The sequence below is a fragment of the Xiphophorus couchianus genome, chromosome 21 (assembly GCF_001444195.1).
Source record: "Xiphophorus couchianus chromosome 21, X_couchianus-1.0, whole genome shotgun sequence".
In the NCBI taxonomy this organism is placed as follows: domain Eukaryota; kingdom Metazoa; phylum Chordata; class Actinopteri; order Cyprinodontiformes; family Poeciliidae; genus Xiphophorus; species Xiphophorus couchianus.
Genome location: NC_040248.1, coordinates 16,755,144 through 16,778,589, shown reverse-complemented (window position 1 = coordinate 16,778,589; position 23,446 = coordinate 16,755,144). Strand labels below are relative to the sequence as shown.

Sequence of the window (23,446 nt, the reverse complement as noted above, 5' to 3'; positions counted from 1 at the left end):
TTTATTGATTGATGACAATGTCTGGGGTTTTATCGTTTTTTTTCCAGCGGACCAATAAGCATCCTTAAATTGACTGGCAAGAAACCTAGAATGGGCTCTTTGCACCTACGGCGCTGACATCACATCCGCATGAGCGAAATGCGGCTTTCTTGCTTCTGCTTTGAGTTACCATGACAGCTAGGAAAGACAAAGTTGTATTTCAGAAGCAAGTAAAGCAATAACATGAACATTGTTGTCTTCCAAATATAATGGGCTTTTAAGTTTTCATTGTGGGATTTCCAAGCGATCCTAAATTCAGAAGACGGTGGCTTCTAAATATTCGTCACGACAAGTTAAAGCTAATGCCACACAGCTAAGTTTGCAGGCTGGTTACCTGAGCACACAGCCTGACCAACAAACCAGCTAACATCAGCATGCTATACTTGCATTATTCCTTTAAAGTGCAGAACAGCAGAAAAAGTTTAATAATCTTATTAATCTTATTAGTTTATTATTTAAAGTTATTGAGTAGATCACAAAGCTAGAGTCTTGCCTTCAGACCAGGTGTCACTGGTTAAATAGATTGGTCATGTATTGTCTTCCTTCCTTGTACTGTGAAACAGGACGTCTCTTTATAAAATAATTCAGCCCCATCTGCATAAGTCTTACTATGATACGCTGTCAGTGGAACTGTAGATTGATTGCTTCAAGTAGAGTATGTAATAGGAAATATGTTTGTTTGCATTTCCTCAAGAAAATCTCACCATGACAAAATACAACTTGCTGCAAACTGTGAATAGGGTAAAACCTACAAAAACAATCATGAAATCCACAGTTATCCATTTATGAAGTACACCACCACTTCAGCAGCTTACCATAAATTCCCAGATAACAGGGTACTGTGTTAATTCAAAATCCAAACCATTTTTTGGTGAATTTGAAATATTCTTACAGAACAAGTTACCAAGATTGAAGATGATTCAAACAACTGATGATGAGATCTTTTCAGGTCAACAAAGAGTATTTTTTATGTAAATAGTCAGATTAAAGAAGCACAAACATCCATCTATCCATTTTCTTACACCCTTGTCCCTAGTGGGGTCTGGAGGTGCTGGTGCCTATCTCCAGCGGGGTCACCCTGGGCAGGTCGCCAGTCTGTCGCAGGGCAACACAGAGACAGACAGGACAAACAACCATGCACACACACACACTCACACCTTGGGAGAATTTAGAGAGACCAATTAACCTGACAATCATGTTTTTTTTAACTGTGGGAGGAAGCGGGAGAACCCACACATGCACAGGGAGAACATGCAAACTCCGTGCAGAAAGACCCCGGGCTTTGAATCGAACCCAGGACCTTCTTGCTGCAAGTCAACAGTGCTACCTACCAACTGCGCAACTGTGCAGCCAAGAACAAACATGACCAGGACTATTTTTGGACCCTGCTCTCTGTTGTGTGATCAAAAATGAACAAAGAACCGTGAGAACCGAGGTAAAATTAGCCTGTACAACACTAGAGGGCACCAAACAGCTGCCAGGCTTTCTGTCGGCTTTAGGCTTCAAATGAATATATTTATTAGAATAATGTTACAAGTATTTATATTAATAAATGTCTTAATTTTATGAAATTACTAATTTCATTAATTCAATTATCTTGTTTACATTGTTCATTATATATATATTTACTTGTGTGTGTATATATATATACAAGCCTCTTATTTATATATATACATACAATATATATACAGTATATACTGTATATGCCTACATGATAAATTATAAATTAAGGTCAGGCATGTCAAACAAATATTTTGAAAAAAAAAACTTATGTGATTCATATTTTACAAATTAACTCAAAACGTCTCAATTATTTGTTCATTTTATGTATTACTTGATCGATCCAATTATAACCAAGCTGATTTTAATTAACATTTTGACCACTAAATGGCGGTAAGACATTTTTATTGTTTGCTAGCTACCCAGAAAACTAAAAGCAAAAGAAAACGTCAATAATTTAATGTAAATTCCACCTAGCAACAGTTTCTTTGAATTTCCTTATTGGTCGAGGGAATATCACGTGGTCTTCAGTGACTTTGTTGGGCGGGGTTAGTCTTATCTGCCTCTACTAACATTTTACTTTCGATTCGAGTTGTTGCGCAGTTTGTATCATCGTTTTTATACGAAGAGAAAGCACCTTCTTCTGCCAGAGACTGTCTTAAAACAAAGAATCATGAAGGAGTTGGTTTTCCTGGTCGTTGTTCTCTACGCGTCTTCTGCTGTTGTGGCTAAAACAGGTAATTTAGTTGTGTACCGTGTTTTGTTTTTTGTTTCAGCGGTGTACTGTACAGAAATGGCGCCGTGTTACAAGGAAGAAGACTCGGAAAATGTACAGGTTCAGGCTTAACCATAGATATAAGCCGGATAAAATTACTAATTTATTCGTGCAGTGAGTCAGCTTCAAATAAGACTGACACATCTGTTTTAGAATAGCCGTAAGAAGGTTTCTTAAAATAAAAACAAACATGTCGCTCACTGTCTCTGTGTAAAATCGTCCTTGGTAAATACATATTTTTATTTAGAAAAGTACAAACACGTAGCTGACTTTATGGTTCTACGTAAATAGAGCCAATTTTAAAGGAATGTGTCTTTATTTTCTACATTCTGTACAATTTGGTGTATTTCTGGAAAAATACAACTGCATTTAAAGGATGTTTTTATGAATCAAGACAACTTTACCATATTACATTAATAAACTATTAACATATGTATTCAGTGATAAAAAGAAAAAGCTTTATGTTAAGATTACTTTTTATTATAGTTCATTTACAGGGGTTTTGTCTCTTATTTAACCACGTTTTCTTATGTTCCCATGTATAAACCTAGAGAATAGATGTGATGTAATGGCACATGGGAGTATCTGCCATATGAGTCAAACATTAGCTGTTGTAGTTTTATTGCCAATGTATCAAAGCAATACATTAGCTTTAGTTCAGTTTGTTTTACACGGGCCAATTTTCCACAACTGTTATTTTAAGGCACTTTACAAAGCAAATAGGTCCACATCAGAAATGTCAAATAAAATCAGTCCCATTCAAATTAAATTACATACATTTCAATTTGATTCTAGCTACCTTGCAATCCAGTCAAATTCAGTGTCCAGGTTTCCCCCAGAAAACATATAAGCCCGGCGGTTGGGTTCTAGGACAGTCATTCATCCAGCAGCCCGTCTTGATTTGGATTTAAAAAATCTTTAAAGTTGACAGGAAATTTTAAAATATCATTTGATAATTATGTTTTTGGAAGATTAATACCTGAACACCAACTATAAAGTCTGGAAAAAATGCAAATATTGTAAAAAGACTTAAAAAAAAATAAAGTAAGCAATGCTTAGCCTGGTGGCCCGCCAGGCTTATAATACACTGGGGGAAACCCTGAGTGTGTTATGCAAAATTGCTCACTTTCCTGCAATACCTCTTCCTGATTACACTAAGGTTACTGCTGTGATTAGAACCAGTTCTTATCCATTGTTTATTACTTCGTCATGGGCCTGGAGTTTGTGAAATGGTTTCACTGTATCAAACAACACCTTGATTGAGTCTTAGAGAACTTGTTACTTATGAGAAAAAAGTAGGCACAATTTAAAAAGTATATTATAATCAAGACGCTCTTCATATTTTCAATTTTACCCATGAAGTAAAAATATTATGAGGTTTTTATAGTCACCTTAAGAGACTGAGATTGTGTCTTCTGCATAAGATTGTAAAACATGTCAAAGTCCAAGAGTTTTATGTTCATTATGGACTTTAGCTGGGTACAAAGTGGAGCTTGTTTTGGTTTTAAATGGCTTATTCAAGGTGTGGGTGAGGCCACGCCAACTATTGGCAGATCGAGTTACTAGAAAACAATAATCCTAAGACGACTGTTGGACTGTAATTGTGGTAAATTGTATTCCTGAGCAGGAATGTATGGTTGGGGGTGTAGAGTTTGGTTTTGTTGTCTCCCATCCGTCTGTTCAAAACAACTTCTGTTGGCGTCTTGTCTTTTGAGACTCTCTGGGCTGGGACAGTGTTTGATGTTTCTGCTTCTACGTTCAAATTCAACCTTGTTCCTCATTCCACTCAAACAGGTCCATCCGCTGTTGGTTACATTAGTAAGAGAAACATTCCCAAACAAAGATGTCAGCGGCTTTAATTAGTCACTGCAAAATGGTGATAGACGAGTTTTGAAAGCCAACAAATTTTCTGTCCCTGAAACATGGATTGGGACATTTTTAGGATTAATGTATTTATCTCCCAGCTTCTTTCTTGTTAAGTTAATTGGTTTCTTTGGTGTTCCTTAACTGGCCTTTAGGGATGACTGTGCATTAGTATAGAATATAGAACGTGTCAACCAAAAAAAAGAATTCATGTTGGAATAAAAGAGGAAGAACCGGATATTCATTAAACCTTAGGCAGCTGCGCGGTTGTTCAACTACCTGTAACATTATATTAGAAAGTCACTCACAGCTGCAAAGAAAAAATAAAAAACACCCCCACCTGCAGTTTTCCAAACTACACACCTGCAGTTTTCCAAACTGCAGGTGGAAAACTGCAGTGACTTTTATTCGTCACTGCCATTTTAAGACTTATTAATAAAAAAAAGTGTATAATGTTTTTGAATTATTTCGAAGTCGTTTTTGAAGATGTGTTAATGCCGCGTATGTGTCGTCAGTCTCACCCAAGGTGCAGATCTACAGTCGCAACCCTGGGCTGTACGGGAACAAAAACGTCCTCATCTGCCACGTCAGCGGCTTCCACCCACCGGAGATCAAAATCGATTTGCTGAAGAATGGACAGGAAATAAATGATTTCAAGCAGACTGACCTGGCCTTTGAGGAGAACTGGCACTACCACCTCACCAAGCACGCAAATTTCACTCCAGTGGAAGGAGAGCACTACATGTGCAGAGTGACACATGTGGGAACGACAACACAGCATGAATGGGGTACTGCTTTTAACCTTTTGCACTTTATTGATAAAGTTGTTTGAACCACAGGGACCCGAATGAGAAGGAGGACCTTGTGGAAACTCAGTTGAAAGATATTGTTTCCCACTATACTTTAAGCTACAAGCTAAGATTTATACCGTATACATACATTTTGAAAATGATTGTCTTGAATGTTACTCATAAACTAACATAATGGATTTTTTTTGTCTTATTGCAGAGGCTGATGTGTAAGACGTACACACTGTACCACAGTAAAGGTATGTACCACAGTAAAGTTTCTGTGCATTGATAATCTGATAATCCTGTTTTTCCATGAGTTAGTTTTCGCCAAAAATCATGGAACTTGACATGGTTTTTTTCTCTTCTGTGTAATCCACAGGTGTCTCCTGCTTGTAAAGGATGAAGTTTGAAATTTGCCTATAATGTTGAATTTGTGAATTTTGGCTCTCACAGAAAGTAAACAAGAACACAAATTGGAATTTAAAAATGTTTTTTGAACTTTCTGAACAGAGTAAAGTAAAATAACACCTAAGCTTAAAAGCTTAAAAGCTTAAAAGCTTAGGTGTTATTTTGAACGTTTTGTTTTTCTTATCTGGCCTCGGGTTATTGTCTTGGATCTGGTTTTTGTCAACTTGTCTTACTTTTATGAACTGCAGGTTAGCCTAAATCTAAAAAAACAATCTAAACAATCAAAATAACATTTACATTTACTATATTAATCACATGTGATCTCCTTTCTGATGGTGTGAGGTTAGAACAGGCTAAATCTGCATTTTATCTTAACTTTCATGTTTTATATGTAAAGCTTCAAAGTCGATTAAAAAAAAAATTCTGTTTAATAATAACTTAGAAATGATGTAAAGGTGCCTATTTCACTGGATTTTTGCCTATATGATTTAAACAAAATAAAATATAAGATGTTATATTTTCTCTGCTTTCTTTCATTTTAAAATGGTTAACATGACAATGTCTACAGTCATCATGTGATGACTGGATGCACTCTCCTGTTGCAAGGATTTGATGGGTTGTGGGTCATGGGTTGTTTTTTTTTATTATTTTGGGTTTTTTTTTACTCACTAAATCAGATTAATTGTTGAAAACCCCATTCAGACTAGAATTATAAGTGTATCAACCAGTCTTTGTGGGAAACGGGCCTCTTTCTAACCTGGGAATGTTGGATTCTGGGAAAGAAACTTCCTGAGGACAAAGAAAAATTGTTCACGTTGAGCTGTTGATGAGCTACAGCGCCCCCTAGTGGCAAGAGAGAGACTCCAGCCTTATATTTACAAGTAGTGTGGCCTAAAGATGGCACTATTATCTCTGATGTTGGAAATATAGACAGCCTTGATATTTGTATCTCACTGAGATGCTAGTTCACTCAGGAAGCTGGAGCAGATTTGCCAGTTGTCTTCAAAGGAGATAGAGGTGAGTTGGAGGTATTTAATTGGGCTGTTGAAGTAAGGAAGGGTTCATTTTTAATTTTATATGAACTTATTTCGGTACTTTTTTTATGACAAAGTGTTACGGCCATAATTTAAAACAAATTAGGAGAATACAGTTGTAGTATCACGAGAATAAAGTCGAAATAATACAAGAAAGTCATAGCATTATGACAATAACGTGGTTCGAAAAGAATGCTGAAATAATGCGAGAATAAATAATATGAATAAAGTAATATCATGACTTTATTCATACATGCTACAACAACATTTAATTCCCTTTTGGGATCAGTAGCGTATTTTTGACCTTGAAATCGTGTGGATTTTGAGTAGTTATGGTGAATAGATGTCAAAAATGAACAAGCAGGAGAAGATAAAGAGAACCCATAAGTAGATTTATATCAAATACAAGGTAGTGGCTTCTCACTTGGTTTCACCACTTCAAATGTGACATCGAAAAGTTACAAAGAACTTCCTGGAATCACAACAATTTCTCCATCCGTCGCTGTTTTCACCTTGGCTTACAACAAAGTCAAACCTGAAGTAAATAGCTACTGTATTTAAAACATGTTATCAGCAACTTCTGCAACCGCACAGCTAAATAAGAACAAGAGGAAGCAGGAAGACCGCATCTCGTATCATTAAAAACTGCACTTCTGATGAAGAAGGCGTTTCTGCAGTTTTTGAAAGTTATAATATTTACATTGAGGTTTATTTCTGTACAATAAATCCCAGAAACAGTGATCATGTCAAACATAATACATTTTAACACATTGGATTCAAATGTGTCATTTAAAGAAAATTCAATATCATTGGTCAAAATGTATTAATTATAACAAACCATATAACCCAAATTTAGTTCTTAACCTGGGAACAGCTTATGGTTTAGCAATATTACACATATGAGTATTTTTACATTCGGAGCTATTTTGATCACTTCATGAATCGACTACAGCTTTTCATGCAGAAATTATAGCTATAGTTAGTTAATATCTACGTTTTCGTGTCTCTGTTCTGTCCAACCTTTCACTTGTAACTGTGCCCTCACAAGTTCTCCAGCTGGAGGATAATACAAATGCTGTGTGTTCGGTTTGCACATTAGAAATCTGCACACCAAACATTCAGACAGCTGCAAACTGTCTGAATGGGATTAGAAGATATTAATATAATAAGAGACTGAAAATATGCAGAAATGTTATTTTCTGTGTCATAATTCATGAAGACGTTCAAAAACATGAGTGACATAACCCTCACAGCTCCGAGAGGCCACAGATTCAACGCATTTATTCTCTATTTCTACGTATTTTCAATGCCCTTATTGATACCTATGGGAAAATAAATGTTATTGTGACTCGTACATAAGTCACAATAACTTACTGTGACTTCATTTATTGTTTAATTGACATCTTTCTGCAAATACGTAGATGGTGATGCATGTGAGCGGGAGAAAAAAAAAAAAGAAGCTCAAAACTCCCTGTTGACTAACAGAAACCGTAGTAACACAACTCAAAAGAAAACAACATAAATGCACCCAGGAATGTTTTTGTCGGAATAGGGAAAGATTAGATACACATCAATGGGGTGATTCCCAAAGTGGAGAGCAGAACCAAGAGCATGAACCTACGTAACCTTAAAGAAACATGTACATTGCAATGAGTTGGATTATAACTGAGCTGAAAAGAAAAGAATACAAATTGATAAGATGCAGCTTTTCTGTCTAATATCACAAGTCAGCGTATGAAACATAATTGAGATGGTATTCAGGCACAGGCACGACGTACTGTAAGTTAAGAATATAATATTCAAGTAGGAAACTCATTGCTCTCAGTGCTCATATGCTGCAGGTGTGTGAGGTTGACCAGGTTCCCCTTTTCTCTAGAGCTCTGTGACTATTTGCATACATCTGTGTATATTCTTCTGAAGAAAAAAAAAAATAGCTGAAGCGTGCGAGTTTGAGTTTCCTGTTGAGGAAGTGTAAGCATTGCATTCACGCATTCAGGTGTAATTTTTGTACATGAGGTATTTTTAAAAAAGATTAACTACATAGAAACCTGTAAAATAAAAAAAAAATAAAAATCTAAAATCACTAACGGCTTACTTGAGCATAGAGGCATTCTGGGTCATCAGCCATTTGCCTCAAACGACTTGCTGGCTCACGAACTTTAACCTGAGAGTAGACTGTGTTAAACTCCACTCTGCAGTTGGATGGTTCAGGGCTTCGCTTTAGAAACTGAATCTCTCCATAATGGAGGGTTTGTTCTTTTTCTTCCTCCTCTGTGCTTCTTGCAGACTCGTTACTATTTTCGAACTGTAAAAGTAGAAAGGTTGAAACAGATTTCTGTAATTAAATTCCCAACTTTGGAATCTTTATGTATTCAGTCATGTGACGAATCTGCTGCGCTGTTCAGCGTATTCATACCTGTAGCCGTGGTACGGCTGCATCTGTCATCTTTTTTCTCCTCCAGCAAACGATAGCGCTGCGAAACAAATTATGGAGAATAAATCAGAAGTAAAACCGTATGAATCACATGACTGTCTGCTTTCAGACCTGGTGCAGACATATATGAAAACTGCTAGAAAAATCGCTGAACACACACTCACCAAATACAGACACCAACACCGATGATCGTAATGACTCCAGTGCAAATTTCCAGCCAGTGTTCAAATTGCTGTGACGAAACTTCCATGAAACAAACAACATGTAGAACTTAAGGTCCTTTTTTAAAGATGTACAATGAAATCATTCAGTGTTGTTAGAAATTTACCTTCAAAACTCAGAAAGATCCCAGATGATTTCTCATTCCCCAGATGATTTGTGGCCAAACAGTAATATTCTCCTCCATCAGTAACATTGAAGCTGTAAACCTGTCCTACAGATACATTAGTGGCTCCATCTTTGCTGTTCCTGAACCAGGTGAAGTTGGGTGGAGGTTTGGCTCTGCTGGAGCAGCTCAGCTCCACCCTGCTACCTGCTGACACCAAAGCTGATGGACTGATGGATGCTGAGGTGTTTCTAGGAGCATCTGAGGAAAATGAGACACACATGAACTTTATTGATCAGAAACAGCTGAACCATGACCTGCTGACAGGATCACTTACATGAAACACTGAGAGTCACTTTTGTCTCTGCTGTCTTGTTTCCTCCATTCACAGGATATCTGGCAGAACATCTGATGTTGTATCCATCATGTGTGTCTGACAGAGTGATGTTCTTCTGGATTTTAGTTGTAAAGGTTCCATTTGTGTTTTTCTCTGTTTGTCTGAGAGAGTCTTGTTGGAGATTCCAGGTGAGTTCAGGAGGTGATTGTGGACACGGAGTGAAAGCTGAGCAGGTTACAGTGACAGACTGATGCTCCTTCAGGTCAGAGGGAAGATTAATGCTGGGACTCCAAGGAGAATCTGGGGTTTCAAATGTTAAATAGTAAATGTATTAAAGTCAATAAACATATATTGTCTCAGATTTTTGAAAGCTGGTTTTGTCATTATCGCACGTACACCGCCTTGAACAAGTGTTTTTTCTATCTTGTCACATTACCACTGAAAAGACCATATTCTGGAAACAAAAAATAAACGGATTTTATGCAATGAGTCAAAGTATCAATTGTAAAGTTGAAGGAATGCAAGTAAAGCACAAACTGTCCTGCGGGCTAGTGTGTATTCAGCTGGGATAGAGACGCTGGTCAGGGTTGATGTGGAGATGGACGGAGCTAAACCCGGTTGGAGGCAGCCAGACTCGTGAGACTTGGTGTCCCGCAGGATTACAACACCATCCCCACAGAAAGACTTGTGGCTTTAATTGCAGCAGGTGACGGTTTTACAAACTGTTGACCCAGAGGAACTGAATGCCTGCAACACTTGTCAGATGTTTATTGGTAGAATATTTTTAAAAATTTGTGTTATTTTCCTTCAAAAATTAGGGACTGCTGTATGTTTTTCTAGATTATAACATAAAAACCTGGTACGAAAACATTGACGTTTTGTGGCTGTAACGTGATAAAATGTGGAAGAGTTGTGGATAGGCTACTTTTTTTTTTTGCAAGGCACAAAATAAAAACAACATTTGGAATTAAGTGTTTTGGAAAACAAACAAGCAAGCAAAAAAAAAAAACTGTACACAAAGCGGACGCCACCAGCAAAAATAAAGCATTATAACTGAATGAACCTTTTAAATATTTGATTAATTTAATGAAATTAGTGATCCATTTGAACTTTCTTTCTCATTTTAATGTCATTCATTAAATAACAGAAAACTGCCTTACCTTTTATTTTTATTTCAAGAGCATGACAAATAGCCGAAGCCTTAAATCGGCCGTGTTCAATTCTGAAGTAATATGTGTCTGCATGACTTTGGTCTACGCCTGAAAACAAAGTGGTGCAGTTTTTCTCCTTCAGATTGCCAGTTATGGTCATGGGATAGACGTTTGTCGTGTTACTGCTGTTGAAAATTACATTCTGTGGAAATGTTGAGAAACTTGGGTCACTTTTCATCCAAACTCCGACAGGTTTTCCACTGGAAACGCTGCCGTCACTTTTAGCTGTGAAGTTGCAGGGAATATGTAAACAGGATCCATTCAGAGCCTCCATCGGTGTCGGTGTAGTAATGAACAGGCCCACATCGTGACCACAAGCGCCCACAGAGCCTGCAAAACCAGGGGCCACAATTACTGTTAAATTGGCCAATACATACTGTGTTTGCATTGTAAACAATCACGGCTGCCACGGCTTCTAGCTGTCCTCACAACACATGACCGTAAGTTGCTGGACAACCAGAGAACAACTTAGAGAAGATCTCCGCACCAGGCTCGCTTTTCTTTTTCTTAACTTAAGATCTTCTATAAATGTACTTTTGTAACGGAACTGCAACAGGACAGAAAAATACATTGCTAGCTTACACACATATGCTCAAAAATGATGTATACATAACATTTTAAAAACCAAAGAAAAAACAGCAACACATGCCCAAGTGTCTTCCAAACTACGACTGGGCATTTATTGCCTCATTTATCATGATATGATTTTGTTTTATTGTGGCTATTATAAATTCTAATCAAGGATGGCCCAAAGCTCCCTATGTTGTTGGAATTGGTAGCTTTGCTATTTTTCTCCTCTGTTTGCTCAATAAAAGGTGCATCAACCAATGAATTTGAAAATATGATTAAATACAGTTACTGTGTGCAGCTTAGTGATACAAGTCACACTTTTGTATGCGACTAGTGTCCTAAAGTAGCGCATTACAAATGATTTGGTTTTTTTTCTATGAATGCTGTGCCGTGATTTATAGTTGCTGCTTGGTTATGTTTCTCCAAGTGCAATAAAACATAGATTGTTTGTAATACAGATATCACACTCTGGTCAAATTTCAAACCACAACAATTTTTTACAATTCTTGGCATGAATTTAGTCATACAATTTGGTAACTATGAACTTAACTACCAGCTTCCTGATCTAACTTATTTCCGCTATAAATTAATTTACATTATTTGACCGAATTGCGTCACAGAAGTATTTTCATCTGCATAGATAACACAAACTGTAAACGGTTGAAATGAACGCGCACGCAAAATAACACCTACTTGTAAAAAAGAGGACACTCAGGAACATTTTGCTCATCATGATGTATGACTGTCAATACAAGAAGAGAAAATGTATTAAAGTAAATCATCTTTTTTTTTTTTTTTTTTACAAAAATCCATAGTAACCACCAAAATAAACTTTTCTGTAGGACATAGAAATTGCTCTTACCAAATGGCTGCACTGGAGAAATAAACCTGAATAAAGGACTGAGGAGTTCAGCAGAAGTGATGTCCAACGACTGCATTCAACTGTTCAGATGTTCCTGTGTAAATTTAGACAGACTCACCGTTTCTTCGCCGTTATAAAACAGGAAGTCGTCACGCATCAGCGAGAAAATGTGCTGCGCATCTTTCGGTGAAAACACCTTAACATTTTTTAAGAGATTGGAGTTATTTGTCCTGAACACATTTTATGATGGCCCCTCTTATCGCTTTATTTATTTTAAAGCAGAAGCAGAGAATCACAGGGAAAATAAAAAAGAATCCAACTTTTAATTATTGTACTGTTAAGATTTTCTTTTTTTTTTTTAACCAAACCACTATTTTATTGGCACCCTTAAGAACAATTGTAAAATAAATAGCACTCAAGCTTTTTCGATGTTTGCTTTCTTTTTGAAGTGAATGAGGAATATTTCATCTCTTTATTCGAACATGATGTGATACACAGGGCCATTTCTTTTGTCTACTCTTCAAAATGAAAATGCAAGGGAACATAAAGCCAGCACCAAGTCCAGCAGGGGTCAGGGAAGGGCTACAATAAACATAGGCTCTTTGAAAAATCATCATATTTATTGCAATCTTAACAACATGTAAAAAACAAAAGCATGCATAGCATGCTAATGTTTACTTGAGGAAAAGTAAACATTAGCACTCAAAATGTTGGCACAAATGTAACGCTATAGAATCCTAGGTCTGTATCACACTCCTCGTAAATACAGTTCATTATTAGGACTTTGTTTCCTCATTTTAATCCCCATTTAAAGTCTGTTGTCTTTGTGAGCCTTAATTTTCCACCACCAAATAAAGACAAATGCAACTCTCAAAGTTACAAATGGACCCAGGTTTATTTTGGAGCTACAAAATAAACCTGGACTACAAACACATTATGTATTCATGTTTTCTTGCAAGGTTGTGGTGGTTTGAAAGATCAAGCCTCCTTTTTACGTCATTCACTCTCACACATATAGTAGACTTGTGGTGAAGTTGAAATAGACATTGGTAGCCCTCCTACAGCATAAGGTTGACACCTAATACTTTTTTACATTCATGTTCTTGTCAATAAGCTCTCTGGAAAAAGGGAAGTTTCACAATTTGTGAACGAAGACTGATAGATGATTGAAGAAAACATTTCCCACAGGACATTGACATAAACAGTCCTATTTTCACTTCTTGTCTGCTTAAAATGAGAAACAGAGACACCAGTGACCAACTTCGTTAATTTTAATTTTAATTTGAAGCCACACAACCAACGTAGGTTTGAGGCAGACACGAACTGCATTCAGTTTCAAGTTTCAGGCTCGTGTTTTGAGATAAAATAGCAAGATATCACCAAGCAAACTGAAAACCAGGCTCAAAGCCCACAAAAACAACATTTTCTGGTTTTTTGTGTAATTATTTTAGCTTAAAGTTGCATTCCTTCCCCTGCTTGGTTTACAGCTTTTTTTGGAAATTCTTCATCGATTCATTTGGTTTTTGCGTCTCACATCTAATCCAGATTCATGCCACTAGATTTCAGTTTTCTAATAACTTTCCTAACATTATTTTCCAGTTCCCTTTTTCCGATGCTTTTGGCTCTAATGTAAAGACTAGGCAGAGTCCTCTCCTTGGTCAGAAAACAGCATAAAAGTGTAATTTTCTATTATGTTTTCAATGAAATGCAAAGGAAATCAGGTTTTACCTTTACGTTTGTGACTGTAAGACACATTTTTCTACACTTAAGCAAATGAATTAAAACCTTCTATGGTATTTGTTATATTCACCTACTTCTAATTTGCTTAGTTTTATTCCATAACAGATGTTTAACTACAGGTTTAGAAAAAGAATCAGTGAAAACTAAGCTAAATTCTGTCAGGGACTAAGAAAACTGACCCAAAATCAACTTACTTCACACAAAGAGGATTCTGACAACTCTAAGATCACCATAGTCATGCGCTGAAACAAAATGACAAAATAAAGTTTGTTCTATTTAAACCTTTTAATTATATTTTGCGAGGAAAACAAGAGAAGATGTTATGGAAACTTCCTCAGAACCCAAACCTGCCTCCCGTTTCCTGTATGAATATGGAAATCTGCAGCTAAAACCATATCCATTTTAAAGGCTTTTGAGTTAAAGTTAAATGTATTTAATCCAACGGTTGCTATTTTTTTTGCATCCATTACAAATACAAATCTTTTATCAAAGTAGACATTTGTTTTAAAGTTATTTTATTACAACAACTGCCAGATGTTTCATTTTTTCCTTCTTTCACGCAAATAAATCTAATATTTCAAGCATTAAATAATGACAGTCTTAGCCACTAGGTACCATACCTACTTGCATCTCTTGAGCAATACTTTTTCTTGTTTTTTTTTTTTTTAATTTAAGTGAAAATCTATTTACAGCATAAATCAATTATGACTCATTTGTGACTGGTTCATTCATTAGTACATGATCTGTGAATATGTGGCCATCGCAAGCACGGAGTCACTTTTCTCCCTTCAAAATCAAAGTTGTCCTTTTTAGAGCAAGTATTTCCCCTATAACCTTCTTCGCGCAGGTTTCTCTGAAAGGCGCTCTGGATAAGAGAGCGTCGTTAGAAGTGGAACCGCATAACGCGATCGGAAAATTGACAGAGATCGCATAAAAAGACAGAAGTCCGATAAAGTTGAAGTTGAGGCGCTTGGACATAATGACATTTCATTTTGAGGAAAAAGGAAAGAAGAAAGCGTGGAGATGGAAGCATGTGGTTGCTTTGCTGCAGGAGGGAGTGGTGCGCTTCACAAAAAAAAAAAAGATGGCTTCATGAGAAAGGAACAATTTGTGGAAATATTGAAGCAACATCTCAACACATCAACCAGGAAGTTAAACCTTGGGCATAAATGTGTCGTCTACCTGGACAATAAACCTAAGCGTACGTCTAAATCGGTGCTTTTGAATAGTTTGCTTTCCACAAATGGCACACTACTGTGAATAGTTTGTGGAAGGAAACCCGAAACATACAGTTTAAAATGAAAACAATTGTCTGCGTTTGAACAGTTTAGAGAAAAAGTCAAACATATCTGTGAGACGACGTTTCGCTAGGTGAAATGTGGGTTGACTGGTTTCGTCTTCACCTGAGCGTAGAGGCCGTCCACCGATTCAGTCCTGTTGCCAGTTCTGCGCACTTTCACCTCTGAATACATAACATTCTGCTGATCCGTCTCGTCTCGGGCTGTTTTAAGCGACGGTCTCATCGCAGAGAAGTCGATGTCTCCATAATGGATGTCCTGGTTTTCTTCGGTGCTGGTAGGCTCTTGGAAACCCGAATTCTGGAATAAAAAAAATTTTTAAAAAAAGAGAGAGAGCAAAACGCAGCCGTTGATTCAGCTGAATTCGCTTTTCCATTTTCCCCCTCATCTTAGGCTTTAACAGAGATAGCCTAAGAAGATTAATGCTGGGACTCCAAGGAGAATCTGGGGTTTAAAATCAAATAAACATGTCAAAGTATCCATCATTTAAACAATTTCTGGTGATTTTCACTGTTGAGCACTGAGCGTTTCCTCTCTTTCTCAGTCACTCAGTCTAAATAAATCTCCTAGTACCACTTTTAACCTAATTGCTCAGAATCTTATAAAACTATGACACAGTCATCGGTCTGCAAATAAAATTTAAAATAAACGCGTATTAGACTGATGTATATCTAAAATAAAAATCACAATTGGCATGAAGTTCACATTTTGTTCAACAATTCAAAACTTCTCACCTCTGACTGTTAAGCGAAATCCACTGCAGGAAGCTGTTGCCCGGAACTGCGTATGTTCAATTCTGAAGAAGTACGTGTCTGAATGTTCCCTCGTTAAGCTCCGAAACACAGTTGTGCAGTTTTGCCTCTCCAGGTTTCCCGTAATTTCCAGCGGATACGTTTTGATCGACCCACTGCTGTTGAAAATCACATTTGTTGAGAATTCTTTAAACCTAGAATCTGATTTGATCCACACCCCAAAGTTTTGCCCCGCGAAGCTTGCTCTTTCTTTAGCAGAAAAGTGGCATGGGACTTGTAGACACGATCCACTCAGCGCTTCCATATTTTCTGGCGTTGTGATGAACAGGACTGGATTCTTAATGGACTCACAATCATCCGCAGCGCCTGCATTGTCAGCAAAGTACACACTCGGCTTCAACACAAATATAACTTTTTAGGCATATACTAGCATATTTAGCATTAATTTTTCTTAATGTGTTTTGCAATGATAATTGTTGAAAAGCTTACCCGAGACGAAGTGAAAAGTTAGTAAGGAAGAGATGATTGCCAAACTGAAACACATCCGGAAAGCTGCTGATTTGCAAACACACAGAAACAATTAGAGAAGTGATTTGATTTCACTCTATGCTAAATAGTTTTACTTCTTTACACCAAATGTATTTGGGTTTTCTAGTACAATCATTTCTGTAAAATCTGCGAGATCAGAGCTGGAGCTTTTTTTATGGAAGGTGACGTAAAACTAAAACATCAGCAGATGCAATGAAAAAATGTTTCACATCCAAAAATTACACGTTTAATTAATAAAAAAGTTAATAGAAAAGTTTTTCTTACCGGACCAACACACAAGAAGTCCTTTCTTTACGCAGTGAATTGATTTAAATGTTAGCTGTATTTTAAAGGACTTCATTTCTTGTGGTTGCTGGACAGAAAGGGTAGAGAAGCAAGAGGAAGCTCCTTTAAGGAAAGACCAATTGAAATGGTTGCACAGTTGCAAACCATCACATGACGCCTCTCGGTAAAATGTTATTTTGCGCAACATCCTGCCAGAAAGAAAATCCAGTGTTAAATCATTTGTATCAGGGCACCGACCCGCCCCTCCGGCTTTATTCAGCATCCCACTCGTTAAAGCGACACCCTTAAGTTTGCTTTTTCACATTTGATCATATCACAAATGCAAGCCTTCTTTTTTTTTTAAAACAAGGATTTAACATGAAGATGATGAGAAATTATAATTTTTCAAAAATGTTTTGTGACTTTCATTCATAGTCGATACTTTCCGACTCAATGCTATGAAGACGAAACTACATTTTGCTGTATTTTGAGGTACATCTTTAGAAAGATTGACTGTTGATGGGATACTTAAATTTTTTTGTCTCACCAGTTTCTCTGGATTTAGAATTGGACTTTGACTGGGCCATTCTTTAGCAGACTTTCGGGCTCAGTTGGCTTCCCGTCTGTTTCTGTGTCACTGCTGAAGAAAATCTCCACAGCATGACGGAAACATGACAGAGGAATTCGTTATATCCCAATTCTGGTTTCATCTCACCAGAGCATCTTCTTCCACATGCATCTCTACACACTTTTCCTCTGGCGATGCTTCCCGCGGTTCCGTTGATGTACCAGTAGTGGTCGTTTCAGCAAATGGCTGCTTCTGAGCTCTGGATCTCTGCAGCTCCTCAACAGTTGCCATGGGCTGGTTTGGTTAGTTTGAAGAGTTTCAGGTCATTGAACGACGCTGAATAAGACGGTCAAAGGTTGGGATACTGTTTTACAACAAACAACAGAGGACTTTGCAGAACAGTCGGATTTCTCTAGGAAAATTAAATTGCAGACAAAATGTACAAAGTGACTGACTTCTGAAGGCAACAACTTGCATTATGGTTCTCAAAGCTGGTCATATTTTCAAAGCTTTTGTCTCGTCTCAAATATACTTCTTCTCAGTCTTGTTGCATTCTCCAATTTTCTGGACTATGGAATTTTACTCTCTTCTTAACCTTCTTTGATTTCTCCAGTGCCTTCAACACCATCCAGCCTCTGCTGCTGGGTGAGAAGCTGCGGAGGATGGGTGTCAACGACTCAGTGATCTCCTGGGTGACTGACTACTTGACAGGCAGGCCACAGTTTGTCTCTCTGGGCAGTGTCCTGTCTGATGTGGTGGTCAGTGACATAGGAGCTCCACAGGGAACTGTGCTTTCTCCCTTTCTCTTCACCTTGTACACCACTGATTGCCAGCACAACTCTGAGTCATGTCACCTACAGACGTTTTCTGATGACTCAGCGGTTGTCAGGTGTAAAGGGGATGGAGGGGAGGGGGAGTACAGGACATTGGTGGACGGCTTTGTGGAGTGGTCTGAGCAGAATCACCTGAGGCTCAACATGGTGATTGACTTCAGAAGGAAGAAGATACCTTCATGGCCACTAAAGATCAAAGGAGAAGTGGTGGAGGAGGTGGAGGATTACGAATACCTGGGAGTTGTAATCGGCAACAGACTGGACTGGGCATCTAACACCGACGCTGTGTGCAAGAAGGGGATGAGCAGACTCTATTTTTTAAGGAAGCTGAGATCCTTCAATGTGTGCAGCAAGATGTTGGAGACCTTTTATCACAGTGTTGTTGCCGGCGCCATCTTCTTTGCTGCTGTGTGTTGGGGAAGCAGCATCAGAGCCAGCGACTCTAATAGACTAGACAAAATCATCAGGAAAGCTGGCTGTGTACTGGGACTAAGGCTGGGGTCCCTGGAAACTGTGGTGGAGAGGAGGACACTGAAGAAGGTTCTGTCTATTATGGACAATAAACAGCATCCTCTCCACCACATAGTGGACAGACAGCGGAGCACCTTCTCACATAGGCTGCTCCAGCTCCGCTGTCGTAGGGACAGATACAGGAAATCCTTCCTGCCACATGCCATCTCACTGTACAATAAAAGCTAAATCATTGTTCTGCACTATTCAGTCCGATTTTGCACAACTGCACTGTGGCACACTTGCTGTACATATATTTACATATACATATCTGCATTTTTTGAATCTTTGCAAGGACTGCTCTTAAGTTGCTTTTTATATTAACAGCATTTTATATTTTTACAATATATAGCATTTTATATTTTATTTTATCTACAACTACTACTCAGTGGTAGTTGTTATTGTGTCTTGTCTCTATGCTGTAACTGCGAAGTAATTTCCTTGCTGGGATGAATAAAGTACTTCTATTCTATATGTAACCAATAAAAATATAAAGGGAAGAAACATTTTTCAGTTCAAATAAGTAATATTTCTGTGAGTCCATGTGAACTGAGTCCTCCCTGTCCAGTCATTTCCCTCCACTACTTCTGTAAATGATGCAAAACATATTTGACGATGAACCAGCAATTTTTACTTCCACTTATTTTTAAGTAATCAGTCCATATTTTAAGTGTTAATAAAAATTAATCAAAAGTCAGGCGACAGCTTTCACTACAAAATAAGATTTTTATTTCAAGCATGTTACTAAACCCATTCAGCACCTTAAAATACAGCCAGCTTGGATTGTGGTTGGTCATAAACAAAAAATATTTTAATGAAATAATGATTGAACTAAAGCTCTTTCTGTGCAGCATTTTCCTCATGAAAAAATGAATAGTTCTTATTTAATATGTTGCATACGTAGCAGTAACATCAAGTGATCAGAGTTCAGTCTATTTGCCCTTCCTAAATTTGCCTGGAGTTGCTCCAGTTTTCTGTTTTTTCTTTGCAGATCCTTTGGTCTCCGGTTCCTTAGAAAACAGAAATAAAACAGGAAATACTTAATATTTTTCTAGTTGATTAGTATGTTACCGAGTCTCCAAAAAACAAGATGTAAACATGAGGAACCACAAATAACGTCCATTTAAAAATAACATTTGAAATAACCATTGGGCTAGCGGTCCGCTGAAGTCTGCATACCTTCCTTTTTGAGGAGAGTGAACCAGTGACGGAAAAGAAAGAGTCCAGTCTTCCCTGTGTGCTACCTTGTCTGCTCTTCATCATCTTTTTACAGCCGTTACGGATCCTGTCCTCACTGAAAACACACAAAAAGGACTCAGAACTTAAAATGAATACTGCTGTATGCAGGTAATCAGGGAGAAATAAGACCAATTTAACTGGCTTAAGTGACAAGTGCACAATATCCTTCAACAATGGCTACAAGGAACGTAAAGCAACCGCATTTAAAAGCGGCCAACAGCGGAGACTAGTGGATTAACGATGTAAAAGCAGTTTATCAAGCAAACACCACAATAACCAATCACTCTAGCATCATAGGAGAAATGCGTGCAAAAAAAAAAAAGGTTTAAAAATCCAGAATGATTCTCCATTCAGCTCACCTGAATTGTTTCTCACTGCACATGAATTGGATCAGAGCCTCCTCATCAGGCTCCTTCCACTTCAGGTCCACTGTGGAGGAGTCCACCACCTCTGGCTTCAAAAACAAATTCCTCGCTTCTTTGTACAGCCAGTCCTCTGGGGCCGGATGCTTCTGCAAAAAGGTGAACGAAACGCACACGAAAACAAAAAAAATTACATTCACTGCCTGGTTGGACCACAATTAATTTATTTATTGTCTCGTAAAAAGATGCATTGGGGTGACCCAAAACATGTCATGAAGCCGAAAGATGAGGGAGCTAAAAGTCCAGACATTATTCAAAATACATCAATTTTTTAAATATTTGACTACGTAAATGTTTCCACTGACTCAACTGACATTGTGAATGGTTAGATAAATGTATAATGGGAAATCAAGTAAACATGTTTCTATAAAGTTCTTTCAAACAGCTATTTTTAATAGTAAAATGAAACATGGAGAAATTGTGGAAAACAACTGTTCAGTACTTATAGACTAATCTCCATTCTGAGTTTTACAGGAGTTCAGAAAAGGTATTTTTCATTCAAAATGCATTCATGCATTCAAATAAAATGTACAAAAAAACTAAAATAAGCATGAGGTGTGATTTTTATCATCTGCAAGACATATTTTGTCTCAACTTTTTGTAATCTTTATGCATCCTTGTTGGTGTTTTAAAAAAAAAAAAAAAAATTAAAACAAAACATTTCTCCAAGTCCTGCAACTTAACATGCATCACTTGTAAAAAATGTATAGATGTATCTCACACTCTCTGGTTGTAAGTTTTTGCTTGCTTCCACTTGTTCCACACAACACAAAACGAATCTCAGTAAGAGAAAAAAATTATTTAACTTACACTTGTATCAATGTTTTCCAGGATCTCCTCTATGGAGCCGTGCTGCCGGATCAGGTCGATGGCTCGCTTGGGACCGATTCCCTTGATGGTGCCGCAGTAGTCACACCCCAGCAGAATACAAAGGTCTATGAACTGGAAGAAATAAATACTGATAGTTGAGTCCTGTGCTGCACAGATAATAAGCATTTACTGTTCTGCAGTCAGATGTAGGTAACAGTAACAACCCACCTGCTCACTGGTCAGACCGATGTCCTGCAGGATGCGATTAAAGTGAAATTCCTGGACAGGAAGTTTTCTGCAGCAAAAAAAAGGCATTTAAAAATTAAATATATAAGCACTCAACATAAACAGGAAGCTCGTTTTTGTCTTTATAACATTATTAAGAAAGAACAGAAATAAGTAAAGGTGTGTACTTTGCTTCACTGGCAGTGAGGTGTCTTAGCAGGACATTCGTCCCAAAGGTCAGTCCATCCATATCCTCCGTTGCCGTAGCAAAGACCTTCCCTTCTTTAACCAGAGCAGCACAGCTGGCTTCAGCCTCACACGGAGCCTAAAAAAACAAACAAAAAAAAAATCACGTAGCACATTTATTTACGCATATTTATTTATTTCTCCAGTAGCAATTGGTTTTTAAAAAATATATTCAAGAACTGTAAATCTGCAAATTCACCGTAGAGCCAAGATGCACAAAAAATTCTTTGAATTCTTTTCAATTTTTAAAAGGTCAGCAGTAAAGCAGCTTTTAATGGTACCTCGATATAAGGCACTCCCATCAAGGTCAGTAGCTTCTTGCAATCATCGTTATGCTGCTTGGTGACTTTCACGAGTCGCTTGGAGAACTTGTCAATATTCTCTTGCTCACCTGGTTTGAGGAAATAATAATAATAATTTAAAAAATAAGCATGGGAAAAAAAAAAACATGACTCATATTCAATATTCTTTTAATTTCCACATCAGTGAGGGGAAAAGAAAGGATGCAAAGTTTTGTTACTAAAATAATTTTTTTTTTTTTTTACCCAATTCCTGAGCTTTGGCAAGCATTTTCTCAGCTTCTGCTCTCCTCTCCCCTCTCTTCTCCAGCTAAACAAAGAAAACATTGGTGGAAAAATGAAGACGATATTAACACGAGGTCTAAGCATTGGACTGTCATTTGCCATTTCAACAAAGTTATGCCATGGTTTTAAAAATTCATGGTTTAAACTCAGCCGATGTGACCTCTTATCAACCCGTGCCCGACAGAGTCCATACAAACCTCAGCTGACTTGAGCTGTGGAGGTTTCCCATCAAACACATACACCGGCTTGATCCCGTTCTCCAACATGCGGATTGTGCGGTAGAACATTCCCATCAAGTGGCTAGAAAAAGGGAAAGTCACAAACCTCTTTAGTTCATGCAGTGGGGGTAGGCTACTGCTCTTTAAAAAAAAAAAAACTAGTGTATCCAATGCATACTGCAAATATGGTCAGAAATCAAATCATTTATGCTGAACCTTGTAGTCTCTCCGTCTTCACTCTGCAGAACATTCCCATCCTGTCGGACAGCAATCAGGAACTGGTAGATGCACATGGAGGCATCAATAGCAATTTTCCTGCCTACAAAAAGCAATTGAAACATCAAGATTATTTTATATTTAATGTCACTGTATGGTTAAAAAAAAAAAAGTTTAATAACACGACTGACATAAGCTTCATTCCAACAATGACTAAACGTGTATTTGCGTTTCTTGTGACCTTAGCAATTTAAATGTAGGAAAAGTAATTTGTTAGAATTACCGAAGTAGTTTTTGATGTCCTGTTCTTTGATGGCACCGGGGGCATGATCGGCTATTAGCTTGGCCAGTCCGTGAATTCCCATTGCGAGATGCTATCTGAAAAACAATGTTAACGCTTTTAGAAACGTGCAGCGATAACAGCGGGAAGTGTGCTTACAATTACACATTAACACTCTGCAGCGAGGGGTCCAGATACGTCTTTGTATCACAGAAAACATATAAATATGTAGGACGAGTTAGCACACATTACTGCAGACCACCTTAAAGTCGATGTTTTACTTTGCTAACATTGTGTTGCTAAAGTAGCGTTGGTTAATTAAAGCGCTTCAATATGACCTGTAATAATCATAGTGAAAGTTTACATACTGCTCTGAGGTTGTATTTTGCTGTAAAGGTCAATAGTTGTCATTGTTTACTCAGACTCACCTGTTAGCCTGGTTTACCCACTTGAGCGCCAGAAACTGCGATAGTTTCGCGGGAAATGAATTGGGAGGCATTACTAATCAAAACGTCGAGCGTATCAGCGTCACGGAATCAGGGA

The 23,446-nt window shown here is 37.7% G+C and overlaps 3 protein-coding genes and 1 long non-coding RNA gene across 5 annotated transcripts; 1 reads left to right on the top strand and 3 right to left on the bottom strand.

Moving 5' to 3' along the window:
- The first annotated feature begins 2,089 nt into the window (after positions 1-2,089).
- Positions 2,090-5,891, top strand: LOC114136557 (beta-2-microglobulin-like). The gene is made up of 4 exons (XM_028004609.1): positions 2,090-2,276; positions 4,693-4,965; positions 5,186-5,225; positions 5,348-5,891. Exons 1-3 carry the CDS (start codon positions 2,213-2,215, stop codon positions 5,197-5,199), a joined length of 351 nt encoding a protein of 116 aa, XP_027860410.1. The 5' UTR covers positions 2,090-2,212; the 3' UTR covers positions 5,200-5,225; positions 5,348-5,891.
- On the bottom strand, positions 4,433-4,696 carry LOC114136562 (uncharacterized). The gene is made up of 2 exons (XR_003593834.1): positions 4,571-4,696; positions 4,433-4,532 (listed from the first exon to the last, which is right to left on the bottom strand). It is a non-coding gene; the product is annotated as an uncharacterized LOC114136562 (long non-coding RNA).
- Positions 5,892-7,067: 1,176 nt separating the features above from the next.
- LOC114136536 (B-cell receptor CD22-like) lies at positions 7,068-16,907 on the bottom strand. 2 transcript variants are annotated; one of them, XM_028004579.1, is made up of 8 exons: positions 16,753-16,907; positions 16,429-16,494; positions 15,922-16,305; positions 9,507-9,806; positions 9,173-9,430; positions 9,009-9,087; positions 8,827-8,884; positions 7,068-8,715 (listed from the first exon to the last, which is right to left on the bottom strand). In XM_028004579.1, exons 1-8 carry the CDS (start codon positions 16,826-16,828, stop codon positions 8,494-8,496), a joined length of 1,443 nt encoding a protein of 480 aa, XP_027860380.1. In that variant the 5' UTR covers positions 16,829-16,907; the 3' UTR covers positions 7,068-8,493. The 2 variants fall into 2 exon arrangements, with proteins under 2 accessions (XP_027860380.1, XP_027860381.1); XM_028004580.1 differs by lacking the exons at positions 15,922-16,305; positions 16,429-16,494; positions 16,753-16,907 and adding exons at positions 10,667-11,264; positions 11,981-12,029; positions 12,150-12,305.
- Positions 16,908-19,507: 2,600 nt separating this feature from the next.
- On the bottom strand, positions 19,508-23,421 carry fen1 (flap structure-specific endonuclease 1). The gene is made up of 12 exons (XM_028004589.1): positions 23,332-23,421; positions 22,907-23,001; positions 22,624-22,726; positions 22,387-22,489; positions 22,151-22,214; positions 21,887-21,996; positions 21,548-21,684; positions 21,363-21,429; positions 21,135-21,266; positions 20,262-20,413; positions 19,843-19,957; positions 19,508-19,673 (listed from the first exon to the last, which is right to left on the bottom strand). The coding sequence occupies exons 2-12, from the start codon at positions 22,986-22,988 to the stop codon at positions 19,596-19,598; spliced, it is 1,143 nt and encodes a 380-aa protein (XP_027860390.1). The 5' UTR covers positions 22,989-23,001; positions 23,332-23,421; the 3' UTR covers positions 19,508-19,595.
- Between the last annotated feature and the right edge of the window lie 25 nt (positions 23,422-23,446).